The 11,869-nt window shown below is 32.6% G+C and overlaps 1 protein-coding gene across 1 annotated transcript; it reads left to right on the forward strand.

Annotated features, from left to right (window-relative positions):
• Nucleotides 6,507–7,283, forward strand: LOC107611581. The gene has a single exon (XM_016313492.1). The coding sequence runs from the start codon at nucleotides 6,507–6,509 to the stop codon at nucleotides 7,281–7,283; it is 777 nt and encodes a 258-aa protein (XP_016168978.1).

The following is an 11,869-nucleotide window of genomic DNA, read 5'->3' on the forward strand; positions in this document are numbered from 1 at the left end:
AATTTTAATTTATATTTTAATATCAATAAAATATCAAAATATCATTACAATTTATCTAAAAAATACTTTATATTTTATATGTATGCTTGTTCCCGTCTAATGCAAGATTTTAAAATTTGCGTATCGGCATGTCCCATGTCGTGTCGTGTCCCGTGTCAGTATCAGTGTCTGTGCATCATAAATCACATCATAAATCACGTGAGAAGAAGTAAAAGAGTTATAGAGATATAATTATTTATGTATTTTTTTATTATTTTAAGTTTTTGAGATAATGAAATAGTAGTGTAATATTATGATATAATATCAAAATTTTAATAACTTAATGATTTAGAATTTAATTATTATTAATCCTAAAAGAAAGAATTAATTTTAGCATAAGAGAATGAAGAATTACAAATAATAATTCAAAGACAATAACAAATATAAATGAACCCAAATCGTTCTATTCCAAAATAAAAGAAGCTTCAATTTCAACGTTCACAAATCCAAACAAACCAAGGATGTTAAGACTGAACAAAACCAAAATTATAACTCATATCTAATAAAAAGTTATTTATTTTGGTTTTTCTTCCTATGCTCATTTCTTTTCTTTCATTAATTTTTCTTATTAAAATCTTTATCAGAAAATATGCCTTTTTCTTTTTAAATTGAAATACTCAAAATCAGAATATAAAGATATGAAATTAAGACGCAACGAAAAACTTTTTTTTTTCAACGTGCTTTGATGTATCTATTGCATTTTCTTAGTCTTTATTGATGCTTTATGATGTTCTTAAAATATAACAATTGTTTGTTCTCCAAGTCCCATTGCAATCCCAAATCTCCATCATTAATCGTATTTGTCATAATATATAATTTTCATTACTGATAACAACCGTTGTCTCTTCTTCATTCTCATCAATTCTTGCTCTTGATAAGATTATACTTTTCCAATATAACAAACCAGCAGATGGTCGGTTACATTCTATTGATCATTTGAATTAAAGAGCAGTTATTAGGTTTTAATTAGTGATAATGTCTGATCGGATGTTTTTATTCTAGGATGTAGTCCGTTGAATCTGATTGTAACCTATAACGCCGAATTATAAATTGGCAAATAGAAACAACAGATATAAATTGGCAAATAGAGATGATAGACATGGATCGAAAAATAGAGATGACAGATATAGATCAAAAAATAGATATAGATCGGCAAATAGATATAACAGATATAAATTGAATAATAGAGATAATAGATATAGATTGGCAAATAGGGATAACAGATATAGATCGGCAAATAGACATAATAGATATAAATTGGCAAATAAATATAACAGATATAGATTGGCAAATAGGGATAATAGATATAGATCAGAAAATAGAAATGACAGATATAGATCGGAAAAATAGAGATAACAGATATAGATCGGCCAATAGACATAACAGATATAAATCGAAAAAATAGAGATAACAAATATAAACCGAAAAATAGAGATTGTAGATATAGATCAGAAAAACAGATATAGATCGGCAAATAGATATAACAGATATAAATTGGCAAATAGAGATAACAAATATAGATCGGCAAATAGATAATACAGATTTAAATTGGCAAATAGAGATGAAAGATATGGATTAGAAAATATATATAACAGATATAGATCGGCAAATAGATATAACATATAAATTGGCAAATAGAGATAACAGATATATATCCGCAAATAGAGGTAACATATAAAAATTGAAAAATAGAGATAACAGATACAAATCGGGAAATAGAGATATCAGATTTAGATCGAAAAATAGAGGTAACATAAATTAAAAAATAGAGATAACATATATAAATCGGGAAATAGAGATAACAGATATAGATTAGCAAATAGAGACGACAGATATAAATGGGAAAAATAGAGATAATAGATATAGATCGGCCAATAGACATAACAGATATAAATCGGCATATAAAGATAACATATAAATCAGAAAATAGAGATGACAGATGTAGATCAGAAAAACAAATATAGATCGGCAAATAGACATAATAGATATAAATTGTCAAATAGAGACAACAGATATAGATCGTCAAATAGAGGTAATATAAATTGAAAAATAGAGAAGACAGATATAGATCGGAAAAATAGAGATAACAAGTATAGATCGGCAAATAGACATAACAGATATAAATCAGCAAAATAGAGATAACAGATATAAACCGAAAAATAGAGATGACAGATATAGATCAGAAAAATAAATATAGATCGGCAAATAGATATAACAGATATAAATTGGCAAATAGAGATGATAGATATGGATCGGAAAATAGATATAACAGATATAGATCTGCAAATAGATATAACAGATATAAATTGGCAAATAAAGATAATAGATATGATCGGAAAATAGACATAACAGATATAGATCGGCAAATAGATATAACAGATATAAATTGGCAAATAGAGATAATAGATATAGATCGGCAAATAGAGGTAACAGATATAAATTGAAAAGTAGAGATAACAGATATAAATCGGGAAATAGAGATAACATATATAAACCGAGAAATAGAGATGACATATATAGATCAGAAAAATAGATATAGATCGGCAAATAGACATAATAGATATAAATTGTCAAATAGAGATAACAGATATAGATCGGCAAATAGAGGTAATATAAATTGAAAAATAGAGAAGACAGATATAGATCGGAAAAATAGAGATAACAAGTATAGATCGGCAAATAGACATAACAGATATAAATCGGCAAAATAGAGATAGCAGATATAAACCGAAAAATAGAGATGACAGATATAGATCAGAAAAATAAATATAGATCGGCAAATAGACATAATAGATATAAATTGTCAAATAGAGATAACAGATATAGATCGGCAAATAGAGGTAATATAAATTGAAAAATAGAGAAGACAGATATAGATCAGAAAAATAGAGATAACAAGTATAGATCGGCAAATAGACATAACAGATATAAATCGGCAAAATAGAGATAACAGATATAAACCGAAAAATAGAGATGACAGATATAGATCAGAAAAATAAATATAGATCGGCAAATAGATATAACAGATATAAATTGGCAAATAGAGATGATAGATATGGATCGAAAAATAGATATAATAGATATAGATCTGCAAATAGATATAACAGATATAAATTGGCAAATAAAGATAATAGATATGGATCGGAAAATAGACATAACAGATATAGATCGGCAAATAGATATAACAGATATAAATTGGCAAATAGAGATAATAGATATAGATCGGCAAATAGAGGTAACAGATATAAATTGAAAAGTAGAGATAACAGATATAAATCGGGAAATAGAGATAACAAATATAGATCCGCAAATAGAGGTAATAGATAAATTGAAAAATAGAGATAACAGATATAAATCCGGAAATAAAGATAATAGATTTAGATCGGCAAATAGAGATGACAGATATAGATCGGAAAAATAGAGATAACAGATATAGATCGGCCAATAGAGGTAACAGATAAATTGAAAAATAGAGATAGATATAAATCGGGAAATAGAGATAACAGATATAGATCGGCAAATAGAGATGACAGATATAGATTGAAAAAATAGAGATAATAGATGTAGATCGGCCAATAGACATAACAGATATAAATTGACAAATAAAGATAAGAGATATAAACCAGAAAATAGAGATGACAGATATAGATAAAAAAACAGATATAGATCGGCAAATAGATATAACATATAAATTGAAAAATAGAGATAACAGATATAGATCGGCAAATAGGGATAACATATATAAACCGGGAAATAGAGATGACAGATATAGATTAGAAAAACAGATACAGATCGGCAAATAGATATAACGGATATAAATTAGCAAATAGAGATAACAGATATAGATCAGCAAATAGAGGTAACATATAAATTGAAAAATAGAGATGATAGATATAGATCGAAAAATAGAGATAACATATATAGATCGGCCAAAAGACATAACAGATATAAATCGGCAAATAGAGATAATTGATATAAATCGGAAAATAGAGATGACGGATATAGATCAGAAAAACAGATATAGATCGGCAAATAGATATAACAGATATAGATTGGCAAATAGGGATAACAAATACAAATAAAAAAAATAGAGATGACAGATATAGATAAGAAAAACGGATATAGATCGGCAAATAGATATAACATATAAATTGAAGAATAGAGATAACAGATATGGATCGGCAAATAGGGATAACAGATATAAATCGGGAAATAGAGATGACAGATATAGATCAGAAAAACAGATATAGATCGACAAATAGATATAACAGATATAAATTAGCAAATAGAGATGACAGATATAGATCGGCAAATAGAGGTAACAGATATAAATTGAAAAATAGAGATGATAAATATAGATCGAAAAAATAGAGATAACAGATATAGATCGGTCAATAGACATAACAGATATAAATCGGCAAATAGAGATAATTGATATAAATCGGAAAATAGAAATGACGGATATAGATCAGAAAAATAGATATAGATCGGCAAATAGATATAACAAATATAGATTGGAAAATAGAGATAATAGATACAAATCAAAAAATAGAGATGACAGATATAGATCAGAAAAACGGATATAGATCGGCAAATAGATATAACAAATATAGATTGGCAAATAGGGATAACAGATACAAATCGGAAAATATATAGAGATGACAGATATAGAACAGAAAAACAGATATAGATCGGCAAATAGATATAACAGATATGGATTTGCAAATAGAGATAAGAGATATAGATTGGAAAATAGAGATGATAGATCGGGCTTTTTTGGGCCTTAATGATTTATTATGTGACCTTTGTTTACAAAGGTGCATGTAAGTTTGAAGCCACTGAAAGGAAATGGGGCCTATAGAAAGAAGGGTGTTTATTTCAAGGCCCCATGGTGGGCGCCAGTTGTTCTTGTGTGAATAACCTAGACGTAGCCTCGGCTACAGAAGTTGAAAACGAGCTTTAGCCTTTAACGCCGAGCTATAGGCTGAGATGATTTGAGCTCTTCATCCAGAGAGATATCACGTCACGGAGAGTATGAACAAAGGAGGAGTGTACCTGCCAAAGGCACTCCGATGTTTAAGTTAGTACTGAGAATTCAGTGTCCCATTTGAGGATAAAATATCATACCTTTATAGGTGAGGTGAAGATGGTCGGTTATATTCTATTGATCATCTGAATTGAAGAGCAGTTATTAGGTTTTAATGACTGATAATGCCTGGTCGGACGTTTTTATTCTAGGATGTAGTCCGTTGAGTCTGATTGTAACGTATAACGCCGAGTTATAACGTAAAGTGCCGAGTTATTGTATATAATGTCGAGTTATGATATCGGATTTGTAACAGCCGTATCAATTATAAATACCAATTTAAAGTAGGGATGAACACTAATTCGATCGGATCGGATATAGTCAAAATATCGATCCAATCTGCACTAAAATTATTGGATTAGATCGACTCTAATATCCGCAGTTTTAAAATTTGGGTCCGATTCTATTCGATCTGCACATTTGCAAGATAACAAATAAATATAAATGAACTCAAATAGTTCTATTCCAAGATAAAAGAAGCTTCAATTTCAAAGTTCACAAATCAAAACAAAGACTAAACAAAACCAAAATTATAACTCATATCTAATAAAAAGTTATTTATTTTGGTTTTTCTTCCTATGCTCATTTCTTTTCTTTCTTTGGTTTTTCTTATTAAAATCTTTATCATAAAATATACCTTTTCTTTTTAAATAGAAAGACTCAAAATCAAAATCCGAAGATATGAAATTAAGACTGAACGAAAAAAAAAATCAACATGTTTTGATGTATCTGTTGCATTTTCTTAGTCTTTATTAATGCTTGATGATGTTCTTATAATATAGCAATTGTTTGTTCATGTTCTTATAATATAACAATTGTTTGTTCTTCCAAGTCCCATTGCAATCTTAAAATGCAGATCAGTTATTATATGTAATTACACCTGTACTGTACCCTTGTAATCTCAGACAATCTGAGTTATACCTCGGCACGACTTATCATGAAAACAGCTTCATCTTAACTGATCGCTTCCCATAATCTTGCCACGAGGATCTTGAACGAAACCAACAACTAATTCCACACTGACTGGGCTATAAATCGGGCACGGTACCGACGATAGAAGACAGATCAAATTCACTCCAGTAACATACTATCAAATAACGTCCCGATCATACGCACATTTTTATTTAAGTGATTCCTTTACTGACTTGGGCGTTGGAATCCTTTTTGTAAGTACCACGCTCCGGTCTGAGTTCACGAGGATATTCCCGGTTCGGTTCAAGCTATCAGGCACACTAGATTGACGTGAGGCCGACACATAGCTCGAGAGGAGTATCCTTACCAGAATATTTGGCGCCCAACGTGGGGCCCTTGCCTCGCTTTTTAATTTTTATAATATCCCTATATCCGCCTTGTACTCTCTTTCATTTTCAGGAACTGAAGCATGACGGATCACTCAGTGTCTCAAACTCCTCGAACCAATGCTGAACTGATAGCTGCCAATACCGTTCTACTAGCCAAAAATCAACGAATGGACGAACTCTTGACGACAATGCAGAAAAATGGCGAAGGAAATGAAAATAATGAGAAGGCAAACAACAATCATCATGAAGAAAACCTGACAGAATCAAATGCAAAGATAGGGGAAACACCCCCCAAAATAGGAAGACGACGGACCAATCCTTTCTCGAAAGAAATAATGAGTTTTAAAATGCCTAAAATTTTTACACTTCTAATGATTTTGACACCGTACAATGGGATCGGAGATCCTAAAGTTCATGTCACAAAATTCGAATCCATGATGTTTCTTAATAGTGATTCCGATCCCATCTTGTGCTGTTCCTTTCCGACCTTTTTGGATGGAGCTGCATTATTATGGTTTTCTAATTTGCTTGCTGGTTCTATAACCAGTTTTGATGAATTTGCCAAGTTGTTCATAAATCACTTCGCAGCATCCAAAATTTATGTTCGAGATTCAGACTACCTCAGCACGATCAAGCAACGACAGCACGAAAGCCTAAAAGATTACATGACACGCTTCACAACGGCAGCTATGAAGATCCCTAACCCCAACCCGAAAGTACAGTTGCCTGCCATTAAAAGCGGTCTCCGACCTGGAAAGTTCCAGGAAGCTATAGCTGTGGCAAAACCGAAAATATTGGAGGAGTTTTGGGACAAGGCCACTGGACAAATTGTAATAGAGGAGTTACGTGAAACTTGAAGAAGCGAGAGACTACCATCGCGAAAGGAGGAAGATAAGCCATACAGGTCCCACAATAAGGACACTAAAATATCTTTTAAACTAACTCCAAAATTTGATTCATATACCAGGTTTAATACCAAGAGGGAGGACATCATTAAATAAATACTACATAACAAGCTAATAAAGCCGCCGAGCAAAGCAAGAACGTATCAAGACCAGAAGTACGTTGATGACTACGCATCATGTTAAGTTTTTCCTATGCTTTTTCATATCAAAAATTAGTTTATAATGCCCAATTATTGAGTATTTGTTGTGCTTAAGTTGAATATTGCTTTGATTGCTTGAGTTAATGAATTTTGTAGGAAATGGTGAAAAAAGAAGCAATAAAAGCACTAATAGAGGAAGCACACTCCCAAGGTGGCAAAAGAGTTGGAAACAAACTCAAAGAGAAGCAAAGAGGATTTGCAACCCTGACCTTTTCACACTCAAACAAGAATAAATCAAGCTACAAAGCTCCAAATGAAGTGATCTTATTTCCATTTGAAAGTAGACTTTCAGAGCTTTCCAACCATATATAACACTTTATAGTGGACACTGGATTTGAGGGTACAAATTTCTATTCGTTTAGCTTCACAATTTTAGCGTACAACAAATCCCTGCACTTCGCCAGACTGACCTCTTCACCTTCAAATGATCATAATTTGGGCTAGAGATATCCAAATGACATGCTTTTAGTGGCGTTAGAAAGCTGAGATCCAGAGCTTTCCAATGTTATATAATAGTCTATAGTGGGCATTCATCTTGGGGATGCAGCAGACCAATATTTCAACGTGTAAGGTTTCCCAAACCTTCACAAGCCCAAAATGCCACTTCAATGACACTCCACATTGGGCCACTTCCTAATACTCCAATTCCTTCATTTATTCTTCAATGTTTCAAACTTATATGAAGAGAATTAAAAGTTGACAAGTCCAAGTTAAGCCACAATTAACAATCAATAAAGGCCACAAGAATCATCTAGAAGTAATAATTAGGAAATTTGCATTTAATTTTAATTTCATTTGAATTTGTAATTTAGGTAGCTTATAAATAGGACCTTAGCTTCATCATTTTAGACACACCATAGAGGGGTGGAGGTGACTCCACTCCCCTTTCACTCTCATCCTCTTCTCTTCTTCCATTTCTTTCATATACACTTTTGTAAATATTTAGTTATGAGCTTCTAATTTCCAACATTGGGAAAGAGAGCTCTATTGCTATTTGATGGATTAATTTGTTTTTATTCTTCTTCTTCTCTTCATCTCTCTTTGATTTACTTGAAGGATTTTCTTTCTTCATTTAAGCATTCAATTATCTTGGGAAAGAGATTGAATATACATGAATTCTATTTGAACCTTGGGAAAGGAATCATAGAATGATGCTTGAAAATCCTTCTCACACTTGAGTAGATTTGGGTATGGATGGAGTATTGTGACATTTAATCTATCCATTATTTGGGTCTAGAAAAGTGTGTGGTATAATTAGGGACCATTCTTCATCTCTTCTCATGAGCAATTAGACGAAAGAATTGGCTATTGATCAAGATTTGAGAGATTAAATTACCAAGAGGTCAATGAGTTGCATGATTGAAGAGGAGATGAAAATTATTGATCCTAAGAATGCAATATCTCTTGATCCCAATGTTAATTTCATTCTTAATTCTTGTTGTTACTTATTGTCTTTAATTCTTGTCATTTACTTATGCACATTTATGGCTTTATTTACTTTTGCACATTTATGCCTTCCAAGTGTTTGTAGAAATGCTTCAATTGGTTTTACTTTCTAGTCATTTACTTTCTTGCACTTTACTTTCTTGTACTTTCCATTCCTTGCAATTTACATTCTTGTACTTTAATTTTCAGCACTTTAATTTCTTGCTATTTACTTTCTTGCACTTTATTGCTTTCCTTTACTTTCATGTCATTTACTTTTCTTGTTGCTTATCACTCAAAATTGAATAATCTAACTAGAATAATTAATCAACTATTACTTGCTTAATCTGTTAATCCTTATGGGATCGACCTCACGCTTTGTGAGTAATTACTTGACGACAATTCGGTATACTTGCCGAAGAAATTTTTGTAGTGATACATTAATTCCGTGATCAAGTTTTTGGCGCCATTGCCGGGGATTAATTGTAACACCCTAACTACCAAAGCTCACGCTTCTGGCTGCGCGACTCTGATAGGTCGGACATTACGACGACACTTATACTATTTAATACTAAAATATGAGCCTGTTTAAAACTTTAAACCACAACACCGCTCCCAAAAATACTTTCGTTCGATAACATACATCCATAAATACTATACAACTTACAAAACACATAAAGAGTACATCCATATATATACATATACATATATAATATTACAAGCATTAACCAATAAAATTCCTATCCCTCTTACAGAATATCTCAAGATAAAGGCGAGGGTACAGATAATAGTCTAAAGCAATACAAAGCATTTCAACAACAACTAAATAAACTCTTCGTGACTTCTGCGCCCATATCCTGAAAGGGGAAAAATGTAGGGGGTGAAGATAAACCGTACCAGTGATTAATAACTGTCTTATGCCTCTTTCCAAAAACAACGGTTTACAATAAAAGTAAAGTCGAAAATCTTTTCTGAAAGAGGAACTGTTCAATTCTCAAAAACTCAAAAGTCTTTCAAAAAGTTTATCTAAACTGAACCAAAATAGCCTTTCATATTTTATTCCAAACCAAAAACACAAAGCCGAAATCAACCATCAGTTCATCTCATTCTAACCACGGCCCTAAGCCCAAACAATCCAACAACAACCAATCACCACAGTCCAACAGAGTCCCAGTAGCCAACACAAATAGGAAGATGCAAGCACAAACAAACAGTTATTGCAAGTAGAACAGTTAGCAATTAATCACATAGGCAAACCAAGTATAATATGCACACCCAAACAATGTCACATAAATGCATATGATGCATGCCTGTCCCTAGTGGCTGATGATATCATCTGTCGGTTATAGAGCCAACCCGACAAGTCCTGGTAGCTAACCATTGAACTGTCCCTCTATCGCGCATCCCCAACTCGAGTTATACTCAACATAAACTTGATCATAATCATGATCCATATCCATCACCTTCACTGGTGAATATTTACGGGGGCGAGCTCATCCGGGACTTTCACAGTGCCCGGCCACACTTACGACATAGGGTCAAAAGAGCTTCGAGTCTCAACCTGGAGCACGTGGTGGCTAGCCACTGCTTTCTCCCAGGGAAACTCTTATCTCCGATAGTGGAAGTGCAGCATTCACATTTATCAATGATTCAGCATAAACATGCATTCAATCTCATCCATGGATCAACATCCATCTCAGCCATCCGGCTCACGGTTCATTCCAGAACTAGCCAATATTCATATCATACACAGCCATTCTGGCTCATGGTTCAATCCAGAACCAATCAATATGTATAAACATACACAGCCATTCCGGCTCTCAACAAAATAGCACTTCCACATTCAAAATCATCAACTTCATGAAATCGGCATTTAAGCCATAAATCATTTTCTCAATTCATTTCACTTTGAAATCAAGTTTCAAATCTTTTCAGCCTTGGCTTTAAAGATCTCATTTCTCAAATCATCTCGGCTCATAAGCCACTTTTACTCAAGGTAAATTCCCCTTTGAAAACAATGCCACTCTCGGCACCTTCTTTCCAAAACTTCCATAATCATGGCAAGTTAAAAATCTCCTTGAGATATTCAAAATCACCCATCCAACAATGGGATTTTATAACAAAGGTTTCTCGGCAGAGTCCCAAGTCTTTAGGGGAGAATAACATAACTCATTTCGCCAAATTCATTTAAAATCATTAAAACATTGGCTTTCCGATTTGAGTAATAAAATAGGATCTAAGCCAAACCGAGTCACGTAATCATTTACTTCTTTTAAAGCGGTTTTCTTTACTTAAGCAAAACCGACTTCAACCCCCATGATAAATTCTAGAACGTTTCAACTGTTCAAAATTGTTTTAGTCTTGCAAGAATTCAGAATTCAAAGAGTACTTAAACCTTTCTCAAAACATTTCAAAATGAAACTTGTCAGTAGACATTCAGGTTCTTTCAAAGTCATTGAAACTTCTTTAATTGAAACCCCCAAGTCAAATTCAAAGGCATAAACCCTTTTCACATTCAAATAGCTTTAAAACACAAGTTTCCTCTAAATAACTTTCTCCTAAAAAAGATACAATGCCTTTCTTAAGAAGCAAGACTAAATCACAATTTTCTCTTTACTAACTCATTTCGAAAACATGAATCATCCTTTTCTTGATAATTCAATTAAAATAGTAGAAGCCTTTAACTCATCATTTGCCAGACAACATTTCAATAAAGACTCGGATTTTATAGAAATTTCGGCAGCACCTCCCATAAAACTTGGACTTTGCCACCCGGTTCGGATCCCAACTAAACCGTTTCACAATCCTTTTCAACAGCCCAAATTTCAAAATCAGTCCAAGGCAAGCCAAAATCCAACAGTCATCTCAATTCCATATTTCAAGAAAATCGTTTCAACATCAAATCATTATCAT

This window comes from Arachis ipaensis, chromosome B08, assembly GCF_000816755.2.
Source record: "Arachis ipaensis cultivar K30076 chromosome B08, Araip1.1, whole genome shotgun sequence".
Taxonomy (NCBI): domain Eukaryota; kingdom Viridiplantae; phylum Streptophyta; class Magnoliopsida; order Fabales; family Fabaceae; genus Arachis; species Arachis ipaensis.